The 20,034-nt window shown below is 44.1% G+C and overlaps 1 protein-coding gene across 1 annotated transcript; it reads right to left on the bottom strand.

The window, feature by feature from the left end:
- Positions 1 to 489: 489 nt before the first annotated feature.
- LOC124676205 (ribosome-recycling factor-like) lies at positions 490 to 6,785 on the bottom strand. The gene is made up of 8 exons (XM_047212276.1): positions 6,578 to 6,785; positions 6,255 to 6,401; positions 6,058 to 6,173; positions 5,386 to 5,477; positions 5,080 to 5,101; positions 4,937 to 5,005; positions 829 to 897; positions 490 to 752 (listed from the first exon to the last, which is right to left on the bottom strand). The coding sequence occupies exons 1-8, from the start codon at positions 6,765 to 6,767 to the stop codon at positions 672 to 674; spliced, it is 786 nt and encodes a 261-aa protein (XP_047068232.1). The 5' UTR covers positions 6,768 to 6,785; the 3' UTR covers positions 490 to 671.
- Positions 6,786 to 20,034: the final 13,249 nt, after the last annotated feature.

The raw sequence follows: 20,034 nt of genomic DNA, 5'->3' as shown, positions 1-20,034 counted from the left end.
GGTACTAACAACCAACAACAGATATATTGAAGTGCTAGAAAGAAGACATAGTTACTTGTACTAAACTATGGCCATATAATAAAGTGTAATGAACATGCCAAACAAGTTTTCATCCTCACAGCATCAATTCGTTACTCCCTGAATGAAAATTACACCAGAATCGAAGTTCCATCACCAACAATTGCCGGCTAACTCATTGTTTTGAATTGCTAATAGTATAGCTAGAATGGCGCGAGAAAAAACTTGTTATCTGGGATATGACTGCAAAACTGCAGTGGCTCGAGTAAATTACAAGAAACTTTTCATGGAGATTATGTAGGTACTGACAAGTGACAACCAACAACAGATATATTGCAGAAGTGCTAGAAAGAAGACATGATTACTTCTAGTACACAATGGCCATAATAAACTATAATGAACATGCCAAACAAGTTTTCATTCTCACAGCATCAATTCGTGACTCCCTGAATGAAAATTGCACCAGAATCGAAGTTCCATCACCAACACTTGTCGGCTAACACATTGTTTCGAATTGCTCATACTATAGCTACAATGGCGTGAGAAAAAAACTTTTATCTGGGATATGACTGCAGAACTGCAATGGCTCAACATCACTTGCATCGAAGTTGTGGAAGGTAAAAAAAAAATTAACATCAGCTAGAAGGACAGGTTCAGCTTCCAGAGATTTCCTTCTCCTTAGCCTTGCACATATCCTCTGCCGACTTGATGAACTTCTTAGTCATTTCTTCCACCTGGAGGAAACATAACATGTATTATATTTAATACCGTGCAACATATTCCTTTTCAAAACATCGTGGAGTTACTCACTTCCTTCTCTAGTCGCTTTATATCATCCTTTGGCATGCTAGACGAAGATTTCTTTATCGTATCAAGTGCCTAGAAACACAAGGGCAATGCATTGAGATCGAAGGAACAAGGAAAGAATAAGCTGAACATGATGTAATAGGAAGACCGAGCACATGAGAAATTTCAAACTGAATGCTTGTACTTCAGTCGTACAAACATTTCACTCTACATTATTAAAAGGTTTTAAAGAGATATAATTAGTACTGAGAATTTTAGGAAATATCTCTTTAAAACCTTTTAATAAAGTAGGAGTCCTAAGAATTAGGCTTGGAGCTATTAGCTGCTATAAATATATGTGTAACGACCACTGTAATCGATTTGTCCCAGAGAGAAATAAAAGAAAGAAAACGAGGCTCGATATGGGCCTCTAGCGATCCATAGCGTTCCAGTGTTTGGTGTTGCGTGCATGAAGTGCTAGCTAGGAAAGCAATCTAGTCAAGTTTTGCTAATTCGTGCGTGTGTTGCAATCCACCAGAATCGATCAAGCTGCTTGCTTGTGGCTTGTATGTGCGCGTCTTGCCGGTTCGTCTTCGATGTTGTTCGTCGGAAAGTACTCGATGGGCTACAAGCCTGTTGCAGGTCGTATCGAGGGAACATCCCGGCGAAGGTATTGCCGAGTCTGGGCCAACAAGGATGAGATGCTACGACAAGTGACAAGTCATATTCAGAAATTACTGAATATTGCACATGACGGAAAGATAGATCCCCCACTAATCAAAATGGAATGAAGGTACTGTCTGTTTTCTAAGTCTAGCTGAACTAATAGACCAAAGGATAGAACATCAAGCTTGGGTAAGTGCCTTCTCTCTAAACAGATGACAAACCGCTATCCACTTGGAGAGAAGTCATAGTCAAATATTGTACCAGGAAAGCTACATCATAATTTCATAAATTCTAGGTTGCTTCGTAAATGCAAGTTCCAAATAAAATATATACTCGGTGACGATTGACTGACTGGATAATGCAGCGATACTCTTAGTATCATCTACTATTAAGAGCAAACTGGTGAATGCCTGGTGTCACATTTTCAGGATGGACAATAATACCCCCATGTCTTCAATTCATATTTCCTCCCTCAAACCACCCGGTCCGCACTCCTCAAAAATAGCTAACCATCTTATCTTATCTTATCTTATCTTGCTAATAGGAACAACTACCTTGATGGAGTTATCACAGTTTGACTCAATTTACCACACGCATATCATCTACTATTAAGAGTAAACTGGTGAATGCCTGGTGTCACATTTTCAGGATGGACAATAATACCCCCCATGTCTTCAATTCATATTTCCTCCCTCAAACCACCCGGTCCGCACTCCTCAAAAATAGCTAACCATCTTATCTTATCTTATCTTATCTTATCTTGCTAATAGGAACAACTACCTTGATGGAGTTATCACAGTTTGACTCAATTTACCACACGCATATCATCATGGCAACCCATCGTTTCCGACTCGGTGGCGTGGCATCGCCGCACCGATGGGTGGGACTGCCAGGCGCAAATCTGGAAGGTGTAGCAGTGCGAGTCGGCTTTCCCATGGTGCGTGCACGTCGCGACCGCCGGTAGCTCTTTGGATGAACGGGGCGACTGAATTTTTTCGGCTCTCAGAATGAGCGCGTGTGCTTTCTTGTGTATGCCGCGGCTGCTAATTGCTATTGATGTTGCTTGCTAGCACGTACAGGAGTGTTAGATGCTGCTTTCCTGACTGCTGTAAAACTTTTTGTTTCCCAGCGCCTCGGCCGGCAACCGGCGGGCCACGCCTCCATCCAACGGCACCGCGTTCGTGGTTTTTTGACATACGAAGTGGTGATCCTATTATCGCTTTGTTGACTTCTGTCATGTCTTTGGATACTTCACCGTTCGGATCATGTGGTGATCTTGCTTAGCTTATGTAAGTAATTAGTCCGAGATGTTTGATTTATTGAGATTGCGGATCCGATATTTTTTTCTCTCCCCTGAAGTCTCCGATCTGTTTATTTGTTCTATAATTGGTTTTGGATTACGTATTTTCCTGTTTTTATTACCGATGTATTCATGGATCTTGGATCCCCCAAAATCTGTTTTGCTTGTTTGTTAATATATGCGAGAATCTGTGATATATTCATGATAACCTGTGACCGTGGAACATGATTGTAGCCTGATGTAAATTTCGACGTGGAGAGGGCTCACGTTGGTCCATGCATCTTATTTATCTACTTCATGTTGCGAGAAAATTCTTGTTCATATACTCCATTATATTTATTGAGCCAATCGTTCTTGTTCAAACAGATTTTTTTTGTTGAAGGGAATCTCAAGAACAAATGCTTCAGATCCAAACGTCAATGGATGGTTTGTTCTGAATAAAACTTTTGTTTAATCTCCATATGTGTAAATCGTGTTGGAATTCTGTACCTATTACTGCTTTGTTGACTTCTGTCATGTCTTTGGATACTTCACCGTTCAGATCATGTGGTGATCTTGCTTAGCTTATGTAAGTAATTAGTCTGAGATGTTTGATTTATTGAGATTGCAGATCCGATATTTTTTTCTCTCCCCTGAAGTCTCCGATCTGTTTATTTGTTCTATAATTGGTTTTGGATTCTGTATTTCCCTGTTTTTATTACCGATGTATTCATGGATCTTGGATCCCCCAAAATCTGTTTTGCTTGTTTGTTACCTTTTTTTATGGGTAATATCAGAAATTAATTTCGTATCATATAAAAAATATGGCAATGTCAGAAATAAATTTCTATCATATGATTTTTTTTGTTGTGCCATGAGAATGGGAAAGAGCGGAGAAAAATGAATGGTAAAGTTTGTGTATTATAAACCAATTTTACGGTTCAAACTGATCTATTGAATGATTCTGGTTCATGCCATATTAATTTCCCATTCTATCTCGGACAGAACTACATCGAGGTCGACCTTGTTTTTGCTTATAGTCAGGTCAACGAAACTATCCATTTGTGGTAAAGGAATATTTCCAAAAATAGTAATAGTGGGCCCGCGTGGGAACCAAAGGAAAGAACGGGCAACTCTTCAACGGCGGAGTAACAACCGTGCGGGCGATGGAGGAGTGGTTTAGCTCCGGAGGGCGGGGAGGTCGGCATCCTGAACCGTCCGCCGAATGGCAGGGAGGCCGGCAGCCGAAACCGTGCGCCGGGAGGTGTGGAGGCCGATTGTGAGTGGCTCAGCGCCGGAGGATGGGATGGACGTGAGAGAGCTAGCCGTGGACGGGCGCCAAGCAGCGAGTGACCTTGGCGGCGTGTGTGGCCACAGCCCACAGGCGGCATGTGTAACCCATGCGGTGGTGCCGGGAGAATGTGAAATTGGGAAAAGTTTGTTATTTTAAAATTAAAATTGGGGAAATTTGGGTGAGGAAGAAAGCAGGATTGTCCGACTTTTCTCAGTACTCCAATACCAACAAGCACTGACATGTGGTTTTCATTGGTTATCATTACAAAAAAAGTATTATCATCCTAATGATCAAGAGATAATAATATTTTCCATTTATTTGCAAAAAAATGTTTGGTTACTTAGTATTTTCTTTTATGCTTTCATGCGATAAATGATTTGTTCATCCAATTTGCACCGGGATTACTTTATGTTCACATTCTTATATTTTTATGAAAATAAAACTTCATGCTAACTCGATAGATTGATTGTGCAGGATGGCTACGAGTTGACAAAGAGATTTTTGATACACATACTCAAGTACCTTGCTAATGACATTGAAAATAACATAAAGGATGTTGTGCGAGCATATGTTATTCACGATCAAGAGAGCATGGATTTAATAAATAATATAAGAAATAATATGTCGGTCTCGTTGCCTTTTATAATTATTACACTAAATTATGTGATATGATCTTATGATATTTTAAATATTATGTGGTCATTTTTATGTACTTAAATGTTTTTGCGCATCATTTACACTTGTAATATTTGTGAAACTACATAAAGTAGAGATCCATATAATATTGTGACTGGCATAAGGTAGGGAGCCGTGGCGAAGCACGGGCATTCCACTAGTCCAACTAAGGCTTCACAACGTCAATCATTTTAATTGAAGAAATAAAGTACAATTACCTTTTGGCGTGCTCTTCTAATACTTTGCTTGAAATCCTCAGCAGATTTAGTAACAACCTTACACAGTGCCTACATTCAGGCAGCAGATTTCTTTTTAGTTGTTTCAAGAATAAAAATGAGTTCAAAGCTTAGTTAATCTTTACCTGCATAGTTTCTTTTGTCAATCTGCACATGCACAAAAATTAAATTAGAAGAACGAAAACAAACTTAAGACTGTGAAGTGCAGATAGTAAAAAAGATAAAACATTCGAATGCAACATATCGCAAGTCTGTGGACAGTAGTTGACCCAGAAAGTAACTCTTAAATCACTTGCATATAAGTACAGAGCTAGCTACAATAAACAATAGGGGCACATAAGCAATAACAGAAACATTAACACTATGGATAAGTACAGAACTACGATAAACAATTTGAGCACACAAGCAATAACAGCAACATTAACGCTTACGGAGGGACAGGTGCAATAATCCTATTGCCGTCAGGTGTTGGATTGATGCCCAATGGAGATGATACAATTGCATTCTCAATTGACTTCATTGTCTGTACAGCAGGTATTTAGAATCAGTAGCAGAAAAGTTTCAGTGCTGAACAGCAAGGTACCAAATAGCATTGTAATGCTTGCGATAGCTGTAGCGGGTATCATTTCATTGATGTAGCATCCAGAAATAGAGAATTTGAGCATAGCAGTTGCTAGATATTGGAACATAGCGGAGCATATTTCCATTTCTGCTGTTAAACTATAATTGATTCAGCTGTCTTACGTGTTGTAACACCTATTATTTTGATGCTTTGGAGTGTACAGGATTAAACAACGTTGCGAGTGCTCTTAGAATTTCAGTACTAGAATATAGCATCTGCTATCTTTCTGTGCTAAGTGCTAACTAAATCTGGTATGACCTACTGTCGGATTCATTAACATGGTGAACAGCGTGTTATAAATAATTCATCGTTAAGGTTTAGGACCAGATAAATCATACACATTTTTATCTCAAACACCAAAGCATACACATTTACACGAAACTATGACATTAAAGGCTCCTATATGGAAAGCACCAAAGTGATATCAAAATGTACCAACTTACGAAAATTACTATATGTACAAGGGAAGAAAGGTTCTTACACTAGGATCATAGGGCATCACTGAAAGTGTATGCGAATCTAGGACAGAAACAACAGAGATACGATTCAATCCAACTTTAACATCCGCAGTTTCCACCATGATGTGGTCAAGCATACCTGCAGAGACGTTGGTTATAGCATCTGTAGAAGACAACAGCATGGACCAATAGAAACAATAACAGCAGATCATAATTATACCAGGAGAAGCTCTCCCTGTCCGCAGTTTACTCAGCTCTCGCGACAACGCGACGACCGCAGTCTCCATTTGTGCGGTCGCGGCCGATTTGACAGTCGGTCCAATATCAGGAGCGGCGGATTCAACCGTATCACCTCGACTATCATTCTCTAGGCAAGCAGCAACAAACAAAAAAAAATCAATTCTTGGATTACATCCATATCATGATCCACCCCCACAAAGTAATTGCACTAACCAATTTGGGGGATTATGCAGTCGAGAAAATAGCATCTAAGGAACAAGCAAAAAAGCGAGTAAATTGGGGAGGGCGGGTGCGGCAACTCACTCGATTTCTTCCCCTTCGCGAAGCCTCTGCGGGTCTCGAGAAGGAAAAGCTGCGTGGTGGGCAGCTCTCTTGCGGCGCCAAGGGATCCGGCGGTCCGTAGGAGGTGGATGGGGGTGGAAGCGGAGGAGGCGGCGGCGGCACGCAGGGAGCGGGCGGCAACTGCGGCGCCTCGCCGCAGAAGGAAAGCCATGAAGAGAAGGGTCTGTAGAGATCTCGGGGTTCTACGGACTTCGCCGGCGAAGGGCGGCGGCGGCGGCGAGAAGAGGGTTTTGTACCGAGGATGGGTTTTACTGCGTTTTGGAGAGAAACAGGATTCGACTACTGGACTTGTAGTTGGACCGTCTGAACGAGGCCCATTCGTGTAAGAAGAGTGTCTTTATTTTAGAGTGGTGTTTTGATACCTCTATTTTGAAATGCATTTACATATATTTTGAATTTATTTTTAAAATTGGAACGAAAAATTCGCATGTACCTTTTCACGTGCTATGCGCTCATAAGTCGTTTTATGAAAAATCGACTTATCGTGTGACATGTGTAAAAAAGATAAAATTCAATGCTAAAAATAAGGCTTTTCAGAAGATAAATTTTCTATTTCTTACATAGACCACACAAAATATTAGTTCCCCGCGAAACTTGACGAACGCACATATTTAGTAGAGATGTACATAAAAAAATTGTCAAAAATTTTCGACATTTCGAAAAAAAAATTGTAGAGGGAGCATATGCACCTAGGAGCCGAATTAAATTTCCGCTTTTTATGCCTTAACTGAGGCCGTGTGCCATACTCACCCTTTTTATCCTCTCAGTACTAAGTATGATAAAAAAAACTAAGTATGGTAATTCTACCCGGGTGCCATACTTTTCTACACGGATGCAAACTCAAAACTGATCCCGGATGCCATATTTTTTTTGTCTTAATCAACAACATCTCCATCAACCATGTGCTTCTTATCCATCACCATGTATCACTAGTCCCCTATAGGCTTGTGAGGTGGATGGGGATTAGATGAGATTGATCATGCGATATTTGAGGAGGTTCATCTTGAGGATACTTTTGTATGGGGTTGATGCACTTTGTTAGGCTTAATGCTTGTTACTAGGGCGAGTGACATGATCTCGGTACTGAATTCCTATTGCCCCATCATATATCTGAGTTTGGTATTTATCTACAAAAATTATTTTCTATTGTTATTATGTTGCATGTGAACCCTGAAGTAACAGTTAGGGAAAACAAGGGGGATATGTAGTAGTTTGAGGATATTATGTGTTTATAGTGTTAATGCATTGCTCCGATCTATTTGAAAAGTTAGACCATAATTGATTGTAGTTCCAAGTTGGCCTGGGTGAAATGGTCAGGTAGGACAATATATGTTGTGCAAATTCTCTTAGTTAGTGCGCGTAACTATACCTTGGGCACATACCTACACACAACAAACTTAGAGATGAACCCAAGTTATTAATATCTCATTATATGATCAACCGTATCCATGCAACACCCCGCTATCACCTCATGCCTACACTTTTAGTCTCTAAATTCACAAGTTATTAATTTGTGTGAAAACTGGAAACCTGCGATTACTTTTCACTTCTTTGTATCAACTGCTCCAATCACAACTTGCTTTTGAGAATATTGATACACATGTGTGGTTGAGAGTGACGCCTCAACTGCAAAAGGCTTGGTATTCTTGTGTTTCCCCTTGAGTCAAACTATAAACTTGGGTAATACTTCTCATCGAAGATTTCAGAGATCTCCTATACTTCTGGGCATCACATGCCTAGCTAGTTGGGCCTTCGTCTTGACCTTGGTAGATGGGCATCCTGATGGGTCTTCCGACTTCATCTTTGGTGGGCCAATCTGGTTCACTAGTATGTCGCCACATCGTGTCTATACCAATTATGTATACCCACAAAAGCGATGAAACACGAAATACATGAAACAGAGAAGTTCCTGCGAAGAGGGAGTAGTCCACCCTGATGCCCACAAGTATAGTGGATCGCTGAAATCTTCGATGGGAAGTGGTACCCAAATTTATAGTTCGACTCAAGGGGAACACAAGAATACCAATAAGACTATAACAATTGATACGTCACTCTCAACCATACTTATATATCAATAAACTCACAAAGCAAGTGGTGATTTATATCAGTTGATTGGAAGTAGTGGAACAAGTAGTAAACAACAACAACAAATTTCTAGTTTTCACTGAAAGTAGTGATATGTAACTTTCAGTGGCTAAAGGCGTAGGCATGACGTGATAGCGGGGTGTTGCATGAATGATATTAATCATATAATGTAATCCTAATAACATAGCATTCATCTCTAATTCAGTTGTCTGTAGGTGTGTGATGCAAATATAGCTATGCATACTAACAAAAAGTATTTGGATAACATCTTTTATCCTGCCTGCCCATTTTACCGGGGCCAACTTGGAACTACATGCAATTAAGGTCTATCCTTTCAAATAGTCCAACAAAGCATTAAGTTTCATGAACACACAATATCCTCCAACTATCGCATATTCCCCTTGTTTTTTCCTAATTGTCACTTTAGGGATTCGCATGTTCAACATAATAATAAGCAATAGACCTTGCAGATAAATACCAACCTCATATATATGATAGAGCAATATAGGTTCAGTACTAAAATAGTGTCACTTCGCCCTAGTAACAAGCATTAAACATAGCAAAGGTGTACCAACACTCTACATGAATATCCTCAAGACAAACACCTCAAAAATCGATACATATGGATGATTACATGATCAATCTCATCCAAACCCCATTCACCTCTTAGGCATATAGAGAACTACTCACTGATGATGATGGATAGTGAGCACATGGTTGTTGGTGATGACGTTGGTGGCGGTCATGGTGAAGAAGCCCTCGAAATCCCCCTCTCCGAGGTGGAGAGCGTGATCAATCTGACCCCCGAAACGGAGATCGTGGTCTTGGCGGCGCTCTGTTTGGCGAAAAGCATCATGCTTCTAGCAGGGTAGGTTTTTAGGGTATATAAGGCAACACGCGAAGGGAGGAGGCGAGACGACGCTCGAGGACCAAACGGGCCCTAGTGGTGCGCCCACTGGCATAGAGCGCGCCACCGGTCCTCGTGGCTCCTCTAGTGTGATTCCAAGGCCCATCTTTTGGTGAAAAACTTCTGTGGTATTTTTCCCCGGTTTTATTTCATGTAAAAACAGATAGAAAGAAGACTTTTGCTAAAAACATCGTCAGATTCAGCTGTTTTATCCAAATATGGTGAGATTCCGGAGCAAATCCTTGAGCAAAATGCTTGGAAAAATAGATACATTTGAGATGTATCAACTCCCCCAAGCTTAGCTCGTTTTTTGTCCTCAAAGAACTCAAACGCAGTGCAGAGACGATAAAAGACTTTGACAAGAACTTTGCTATATGCATCCATAATCAGTTTAACATGGCAAGTATCTGATACATAGCTTCATTAATGAATAGCAAAGTGTTAATAGATATCAACGATGTTGGTGTGCTGCTATCTATACATGGTGTTGTTATCACCAGATTTTGGCCAAATCAGGAGATGGGCCGTAATTGAGATGGGTTTGAAGGATATACGCGTGGAGGATCTCTGAAGCGGCCTTGCACGAGAGTTTGGGCTAAATTGCCCGTGTATCTGTATACTATTAGATCGTTTTTAGACTTAAAGATAGAGTTTGGCTCGTACACGGTTAGGTGTACTTCCGGATTAGAAAGTCCTTTGGACTATAAATATGTACCTAGGGTTATTGAAATCGAGGACAATCACGTTCACAAAAAACACAAACCAGGCGCATCGCCACCCCTTATTTCGAGGGTTTCTTCCGGTAAGCATCATGTCTGCCTAGATCGCATCTTGCGATCTAGGCAGTACACGTTTATTCGATTACCTTGTGTTACTCGTGCTGAAGCGTTGTTGATGGCGAGTAGCACTATTTACCATAGATGTTTTAGGGCTTGCATTGATGCTTTTCTTATGCGTATTTGCTTAGCAATGCCGTCCTTCGACATCTAGCTGTCCTTACACCTGAACATGTGTAAGGGCAGCACCTTGCTTATTCGTTACTTAGTAGATCCAATCCATTATAGTTGCTCCTTGTTTCAAGGATTAGTTTAATATCTGCATGATTAGGCTTTATGCTGGGGTTGGATGATCCGGTAGTGCGTGAGGTGTTGTTTTACCGTTCCTATAAGGGATGTTCCGGGAATTGACTTAACGTTGGTTTTTAGGCCTCTTATAGGGATAGTTTCCATCATCTTTCGTATCTGCTAGGCCCAACTACGCGTAGGATGTTCCGATCATGCGGTGAAAACCCTAAACTGTCGTAGATTGGTTTAGCTTTGTTTTGATCAAGCAGGAGCCCCATGTCATCATAATTCCAACGTGAACCATGGGGCGATCGGCTCTTTGAGCATATCCACAGGGCAACCTGAGAGCCGATCGGGCTCGCATTTAATGTTTACGTGTCTACCATGCAGGAGACTAGTCGAAGCAATCCATCACCTTCCTGACCAGGTCTAGGTCAGGTGGCACGCCCTTGCAACCGCCAGGACGTGTGCTAGGACTTTGCGGGACGACGCGAGGCGCCAGGGCCCACTAAGCGGTCGTGGGAGTCTCCCGGCTCTTCGTGTTGCTTAACCACTGCTCGCCGGTGAGTTTTGGCAGGCAACACATTCTGGCATGCCCGGTGGGACACTTTCTACAACAACCACGTCAACATCGGCAGCCAAGATGGCGGACGAACCGATCAAGTATGAGGATCTACCTGCAGAGCATAAGAAGAAATACGATGAGCTGAAGGCCATCTTTGAAGCCGATCTCATCGGCTCTTTTGAGAAGACCCGTTCGCACGGCATCAGGTTCAAAGGATTCACACCAGAAGGCGCATTCGAGGGATTAGATCTGTCTCTCCCGTCGGAGGAACGTACCAGAGCCATGCGCCAAGAAATTAACTATGCTGTGGCTCATTCTCTACATCGGCATTCTGAGAGCCTGGTGAATACGCTTGAGCGAGTTGCGCTTCATGTGGTGCAAGAAATCATGAAACATCAGTATTCTCCGTCAGGACCTGTTTTAGGGACTTATCAGGGAGAGATACCACTCCACACCAGGCCACCATTGCCATTCGCGATGGCAGCTCCACAGCAACAAAGTTCACCGGCATACGTTGTCTACAAGGTTGGAGGTGATCCTGGCGACTATCAGTTCTTGTATGAGCCGCCCAAGGAGATCCCACATGGATACGTGTGTACATACGTGCCGGACTGCAACAACTGGACGCGCGCGATCCAAACTCCAACAGGAGGAATTGCCGGAGCAGGAGCGATAGTTACGGCAGGAGGGAGTTCTGGAGCAGATGCTGAGAAACAGGCGTGGCTGACTAAATATGCCACTACGACGAGTCCGGACAACTCAACCTCTACAGCTCCTACTGTGGATCAGATCAGCGCAATCTTGAGAGATCAGTTCGGTATCCTGCCGAAGAAGAAAACAATCGGCTATTCTAAGCCGTATCCCAATGAGTATGACCTGATCCCGCTGCCTCCTAAATATCGGCTCCCTGACTTCACAAAATTTAGTGGATCAGAAGGATCTAGCTCCATCGAGCACGTGAGCCGATACTTGGCACAGCTGGGTATGGTTTCAGCATCAGAGCAGCTACTTGTGAGGTTCTTTGCCCAATCTCTCACGGGTCCAGCCTTTGGGTGGTACACTTCGCTGCCCCCAAATTCAGTTCGGACATGGAAGCAGCTAGAGGAGCAGTTTCACATACAGTATCATTCAGAAGCTACCGAAGCAGGCATTGCCGATCTGACGTAGGTTCGGCAAAGGCGAGGAGAGACGGTATCTGAATACATTCAACGTTTCGAAGCTGTCAAGAACCGATGTTATTCGGTTCATTTATACGAGAAAGAAGCGATCGAGCTGGCCGTGGCAGGCCTCGCGGCGCCACTCAAGGATCCGACGTTCCAAGTGGAGTACAATTCGTTAGCGCACATGGTCCGGAGACTAACTTCATATGAACGAGCGCCACCCGGAATTGTACCAAGACAAGTTCAAGCGCACGATAGGCCTGGTCGACGCCGAGGAGGATGAAGACCCTGCGGAAGATCGGGAAGTCGCCGTGGCTGAATGGACTCGGACGCCGGTTCCGTGTCCTGCAAATGGGTGAAACAACCGGGGCCTCCAAAAGGGTTTGACTTTGATTTAAGCAAAAGCTGAGCAGATTTTCGATTTCTCTGTTGAAGGAGAAACAGTTGAAGTTACCCGAAGGCCACAAAATTCCTACGTCACAAGAGATGAACGGTAGGCCATACTGCAAATGGCATCACACGTTCACCCACGCCACCAACGACTGCAAAGTGTTGCGCGCACAGATTCAAGTGGCGATAGAGTCAGGCCGATTAATCTTCGGACAATTTGCCATGAAAGTTGACACACATCCGTTTCCTGGCGTCAACATGGTGGATCTCAGTCACTCCCTAAGACGCGAGCCAGGTTTCTCTGTCGATATCAACATGGCAGGGCTTGGTAACCACCATGGCAAGGATAAAGCGAGAGCGAGTCATTCCCGTGGCAAGGAGAAAAAGGAGGCCGATCCACGCGACCGGCCCCAACATGATAACAGACGGTACCTGACAGAAGAAGAAGTGAGAAGCGTGCGGTATCAACGACCACTCTCCGCACATCTCCTTAACAAATATGAGCAGCATTATGACCGACGTCGGCGCTACGACATGGATGACGAAAGATATCGTCGGTCTGATGCAGATGACAGGAGGTATCGTCGATATGACAGAGACTATGAAGGGTACGAGCGTCACGCTAGAGGGAAGTTCAGAGAGCAAGAAGACATAGATAGGCATTGGAACTGTCCTTTCTTTAAACACTGCTGGGACTCAGGAATGAGCCGATTGCCTACAATCGAGAACTGCCCAGAATGTAGACCGCAGAGGAAGGGAACAAACGAAGTTTCAGTGTTCAAGCATCTAGGACCTCTCCCACCTCAGGACAAACGAACTGAGTCGTCTCAAGATGAAGACTTCGAGGAGTCAGATGAAGAAGAAGATAGGTACCACCGGCCAAGGTGGTGCCCTGATGGACTCAGCCATTCTCAGAAGCGTAGGGTGCAACGGCTACGAAACCTGGAGGAAGCCGAAGCACAGTACCTGTACACGTTGAGGAAGTCACGGCCCGATCTGGCCGTGAAAATTCAGCAAACGTTGGAGTCAGAGATGCGCCCACCAAAGAAAGTGTGGCGCCCTAAACAGACAAAAGCCGATGCAGAGGCATCGGCTGATACAAACATGGTGTTCATACTCCCGTCAGAGTTTTGTGCTCCAAACGACGAGGAAGTATCGGTGGCTCAATTCGACTGCGGTCCACGACCAGTGATCTTTGAGAAGCCACGAGAGAAGAGCTACAGGCACTTGAAAGCTCTATACCTAAAAGGTTATATCGATGGGCAGCCTGTCAGCAAGATGTTGGTTAACACAGGAGCGGCAGTCAACATAATGCCGTATTCCATGCTACGACGTTTGGGACACTCCAATGATGATCTGATCAAGACCAACGTCACATTAAGCGACTTCAACGGCCAAGCATCAGAAGCAAAAGGTGTTCTGAATGTAGATCTGACCGTAGGCCAAAAAACCATACCTACCTCGTTCTTCATCGTCGACAGCAAGAGCAATTACGCTGTCCTGCTTGGAAGGGATTGGATTCACGCTAACTGTTGCATCCCATCCACAATGCACCAATGCATCATACAGTGGGATGGAGATGAAGTAGAAGTTGTTCAGGCAGATGACTCAATCGAGATCTCACTAGCTGCCATGAATATTTGGGATGCAAACGACCAAGAGCCGCTCTCTGGAATCAGTTTGGACGGTTGTGAACGCATCGAAGCTTCAAAAAACGGGGTGAGGCTGGTCTTATCCACCGGCCTAACAGAGTAGCAAGATCTAAATCAGTAGGTGTACGTGGCAAGGCCGATCCCTGCGATCGGCCCCAAAAAATGAAAAGCAAAAATCTTATCTCAAGCCCGTCACGTAACCATAGTGAAGCAACAAGAAGTTGTAAACCCTCTTCAAGCATTGCAATGAAAAAGGAGGCCGATTCTAGCAATCGGCCAAAATTATCCTCAACATGCGCTTTGCATGTGTTCAGCATTGATCTAACAGAGGATGCCTGAAGAGCCGATACCCTCAATTACTTGAAAGAATCGGCTCGGGGGCACTTAGATGGACAAGGTATGAGGCTACGAAGTATGAAGTGGCTGTCAAATGGCCAGTAGCTCAAGATATATTCTTCAAGGATGATGGACATTGGATTACGGGGGCCGATACATAAGTAGATCGGCCGGAAAAAATACAAATTGGCTCTACTGGATGAACGCCTCAATGGAGTTGTTGGTGACTTAAGGACCTCCAACTCCTTTCGCAAATCTTCAAGTTCAGCAGTGCCAGCAGAAGCGTCAGTTTTGGCGTCCAAGAGCAGCATAAGCATGCAGATCAGGTTAAGGGTGAGTCCAACAAAGGGAGCATACCCATCCTAGGACCATGAGAACAGCCGATGACAAAGCAATCGGCTGTGGCGTTTTTGCCTGGGGTTTGGCCAAGGTGGCGACTTGGTCGATATTACCTTCAGAGGTTGTTACGTCCAGAGTTGTGGAGGGCATAACTTCATCAACATCCCCGCTGGAAGTTTCATCGGTCTGCAAAAAGGATGATGAGCCGATCTGAGCAGCTAAGCACAAGAGTTGAGCTAGGAGGAGTTGGAGAGCCATTACATTTGAAGCTTCTTGGTTCGAGGAAAGGGTTTGCTCATCCTTCTGAGCCCTCTTGGTGCTTCGACCCTTTGTGCATAAGCTTTCCGGCCATGTTTTGATGGGAGCTGGAGGGGCAGCAGGTTCAGGGGCTGACCTGTTCTTGAAAGCCGATGGTGGCACATTTGGCTGGTTTTGCGTGGTGGTGTCTTCAGAGGTGCCCGAGTTTGAGCCTCGTCGGCTGGACTGCGTCTCCTCGCTGGTATTATCTTCAGTAGAGAGTTTTTTCCATCCAAAGGTATCCTGGCAGCCACCTTTCTCACTGCTGTTCTTGCCCTGGCTGAGGCTCGGGGGGCAGCTGGCCCTGAAGGTTCTTTGCTCTGGGGAGCCGATTTTGTTGGAATCGGCTGGCTCTGCATCACAATTTTTTTTTGAAAGGTGGTGAGTTCTTGCAGGAGAGAACCGCCGGAGCTGGTGGGAGGAATGTGAAGAGGGAGCCATCATCATTGATAGGCTCTGGGCCATCTTGTTGCTGCAAGGAAACAGAGCAGGGTTATAAACATCGCTGTAAACTATCACAAGGAAATTTATGGGCAAGTGGAACCTGTTCTACAGAAGTATCAGTTTCAGCGTCAAGTTGCTTCAGCAACGGTCCTAGAGCTCTCCTGAAGGCACCTACCCAAGACCGAATTGCCGGTCTACTACGACCGGCTGGTAAGACTCATAACCAGGTTTTATGGTCCTGTTTGAGGTGCTCATGCTAACTGTGAGGAAGCAGGGACGGATCATGATGAAATATAAATGTCGAGTGCTGTCGTCATCAGCAAGGCTGTCTAACCTGAAGGGGACTGGATTTTCAAAATTCTCAGACTCCTGATAAGGAAAGAAGAGAGGGTCATCCAGGCCCTGGTAAAAGGTTCTGAACTATCCTGATGTTTCCTTGGAATTCAGTTTGCTGCTTGGAAGACTGTACAAGGCTTAGCCGTAGCGGGTACAGCGGATTGGCTTCCCACGGAATTTGGGTTTGCATGTCCAAGATCTAGGGTTCGCACGGCTGTGGGCTGGACCTGTTTGATTGGAAATTTGGAGATCTAAATTTGAGCAAAGGTTGCAGTTACCGTTTGAAGGGATAACTGAATTGGCCTGTCTCGCAGTTTATCGTGAAGGACTGATGCGTTGCCATCGGCTCATTCAGCATTGACCAAGTTGACAATCGGCAGGGTCAGTATGAGGGGAAATCGGCTAAATTAGCATAAAAGGGATCGGCAAAATCAAATTAAAGGAAATTCTTCATTGATAACGAGATTTCTTACATAAAGAGCTGATTGCTCTCAAAAGGAAGTACTAGGGGATACATTGCCCCATCTACTACTACTGGTCCTATACTAAGGATCCTATCTATGGGCCGTCGCTGCCCTCGTCGTCGCCGTCGTCGCCGCTATCGGCACTACTCCCGGCCGGCTCGTCGTCGGCTCGCTGCCGGCGGCCGCCGGCAGGGCCCTCGTTGTCCTCGTCCTCTTCGTCGGCGTCGTCGTCGCTGTCGAAGTCGCTGAGGTTCCCCGGCCAGGGGCATAAGCGTTTGGCCGACGGCTCATCGGAGGAGGAGTCGTCCTCCTCCTCCTCCTCCTCCTCCTCCTTCTCCTCCTCGGAGGAGGTGAAGTCGTCCCAGGAGAAGCGATCATCATCGCTCTCCTCCTCCGATTCCCCGTCGGCGAGGAAGCGGAGGTCACTCTCCCCGTCGGTCGAGGACTTATCGTCCTCAGACCAGACGAAGAAGTCGTGGCTGGACTCGTCCCCGTCTGCTATGGCGCGGCGGATGTTGGCCTCGTGGGCCTCCTGCGGGTCCCACTCCGGTGTCGGCTCGCGGGAGGGGGAGGACTGGACTGAAAGACCCGATGAAGCAGAGGAGGAGGAAGACATGGTGGCAGAGGAAGGCTTTTGGAGTGCTAATGCGAAGGGGATGAAGAAGTGAACTGCAAGATGCGGTTAAAATAGAGGCGATATAGTGGAGATGATTCAATGCTGCAACGGTTCCCGAGGATGTGGTGCCAAAACCGTCAAATCGTGCGGAGAAGTTGAGAAGGCAAGGCATCATGATGAAGGGATACCGTGGCGATTCTGTTCTGCCCCGATTTGACACGACGAAGAAAGGAAAAAATGGAGTGGTTTTGGAATTACCATTGCCAAAACCAGGGGGGCATGTGTTATCACCAGATTTTGGCCAAATCAGGAGATGGGCCGTAATTGAGATGGGCTTGAAGGATATACGCGTGGAGGATCTCTGAAGCGGCCTTGCACGAGAGTTTGGGCTCAATTTCCCGTGTGTTTGTATATTATTAGATCGTTTTTTAGACTTAAAGATAGAGTTTGACTCGTACACGGTTAGGTGTACTTCCGGATTAGAAAGTCCTTTGGACTATAAATATGTACCTAGGGTTATTGAAATCGAGGACAATCACGTTCACAAAAAACACAAACCAGGCGCATCGCCACCCCTTATTTCGAGAGTTTCTTCCGGGTAAGCATCATGCTGCCTAGATCGCATCTTGCGATCTAGGCAGTACACGTTTATTCGATTACCTTGTGTTACTCGTGCTGAAGCGTTGTTGATGGCGAGTAGCACTATTTACCATAGATGTTTTAGGGCTTGCATTGATGCTTTTCTTATGCGTATTTGCTTAGCAATGCCGTCCTTCGACATCTAGCTGTCCTTACACCTGAACAGGTGTAAGGGCAGCACCTTTCTTATTCGTTACTTAGTAGATCCAATCCGTTATAGTTGCTCCTTGTTTCAAGGATTAGTTTAATATCTGCATGATTAGGCCTTATGCTGGGGTTGGATGATCCGGTAGTGCGTGAGGTGTTGTTTTACCGTTCCTATAAGGGATGTTCCGGGAATTGACTTAACGTTGGTTTTTAGGCCTCTTATAGGGATAGTTTCCATCATCTTTCGTATCTGCTAGGCCCAACTACGCGTAGGATGTTCCGATCATGCGGTGAAAACCCTAAACTGTCGTAGATTGGTTTAGCTTTGTTTTGATCAAGCAGGAGCCCCATGTCATCGTAATTCCAACGTGAACCATGGGGCGATCGGCTCTTTGAGCCGATCCACAGGGCAACCTGAGAGCCGATCGGGCTCGCATTTAATGTTTACGTGTCTACCATGCAGGAGACTAGTCGAATCAATCCATCACCTTCCTGACCAGGTCTAGGTCAGGTGGCACGCCCTTGCAACCGCCAGGACGTGTGCTAGGACTTTGCGGGACAACGCGAGGCGCCAGGGCCCACTAAGCGGTCGTGGGAGTCTCCTGGCTCTTCGTGTTGCTTAACCACTGCTCGCCGGTGAGTTTTGGCAGGCAACAGGTGTAAAAGAGATAATATATGGCAACACTACTTGGACATGATTAATTGATAATAGCAACAAGCAAAATTCTCACATCGCGTTTGACTGAATCATGAGTAAGGTTTTTGAGACCTTTAATTCCTTCAATTATTGACTAGTAATTCATCATGCTTGCATTGCAAACCATATAATTGGAGGTTATCTTATCCTTCTAGTCCTTAAACATTTAAACGCTCATAGAAGACTCATAAGTAGCCAGCATCTTTAGTTGTCGAAGGGATAGCGTGGAAGTGGGATAGATTCTTCTTAGCTTTAACACCTTATATGAGTGGTTGAGGTCTTTCCCCTTTGGAGTGTATAGGCATTTATTTGATTTGCCTTTGGGAACTTCTTAGTTTTAGCCCTTTCTTTGGTGTCATCATAATGACCAACACATTGGGTTCACTCTATTCTTCTTTTTCTTTATTTTCTTTTCTTCTTTTTATTTTTCCTTTTCTTATTCTTATTTTTCCTTTTTATTTTTATTTTTATTTTCCTATATGCCGGCTCATTGGTTTAAAGGCTAGCGGGAGGTTGGTTGGTCAACTAAAGATACTATCAACCGACTTACATTATGATGCAACGATGAGGTTCACCATTTAAAAGACTGGACCGTCACACAAACATCAACCTTCATATTCTAAAGACACATAGGAATATAATTATTCATCATTGAATATGTGCCAAGTCAGAAATAACAAGCATAAAGGGATGCATATACTTTTATTCAAAGATATTATATCTCAACCAAGTATAAGTAATGTTCCTCAATAATATCTCATTTGCATCAAATATATATAGCGAGGAGAACACAAAGATATTAAACATCTAATATCACTTCCCCAAGTATTAATGAAACTATGCACAAGTATTTTCTATTGTTAAATTCCATAAATAAATATAGAAAAGGTGTCATACCTCTTTCATCAATCTTCACGTACTGATTTATCATTGTTGTTCTTTCTCTCCCAACTTGAACTGCGCAATATGCTCACATATAGAGTTAAGAGAATTTGAGTTGGTTCACTCAAGACATCATTTCCCACAGTAGCAATCTTAAAATAATGATGTTAATATGGTGGTTCTTGGTGGCTCAGATCCATATATATTCATAGCATTCATTTTGGATCATCTGCAAGTTCAACTAGCCACTTTTAGCGATGAAAATCAAAATCTACCAACAAATTCTAGCAGTTATGCATCCAAGTTTTGTCATACTTAAGAATTCCACGAATTTTTGCAAATTTTTGTGAGTGCGGGGAATGAAAAGTTATAGTTTCTGCCAAAAAATCAGCCCAATC

The sequence above is a fragment of the Lolium rigidum genome, chromosome 7 (assembly GCF_022539505.1).
Source record: "Lolium rigidum isolate FL_2022 chromosome 7, APGP_CSIRO_Lrig_0.1, whole genome shotgun sequence".
Taxonomy (NCBI): domain Eukaryota; kingdom Viridiplantae; phylum Streptophyta; class Magnoliopsida; order Poales; family Poaceae; genus Lolium; species Lolium rigidum.
Note: the sequence above shows the minus strand (reverse complement) of the source record. Positions and strands in the feature narration are given on the sequence as shown.

Bases quoted from the DNA above. Each gene is read 5' to 3' on its own strand.
- LOC124676205 (XM_047212276.1), bottom strand. From the start codon at position 6,767: ATGGCTTTCCTTCTGCGGCGAGGCGCCGCAGTTGCCGCCCGCTCCCTG. The intron at 6,402-6,577 runs GTGAGTTGCCGC...CTGCTTGCCTAG, and splicing joins CGCGAAGGGGAAGAAATCGA to AGAATGATAGTCGAGGTGAT. The intron at 753-828 runs GTGAGTAACTCC...TGTTTCCTCCAG, and splicing joins TAAAGCGACTAGAGAAGGAA to GTGGAAGAAATGACTAAGAA.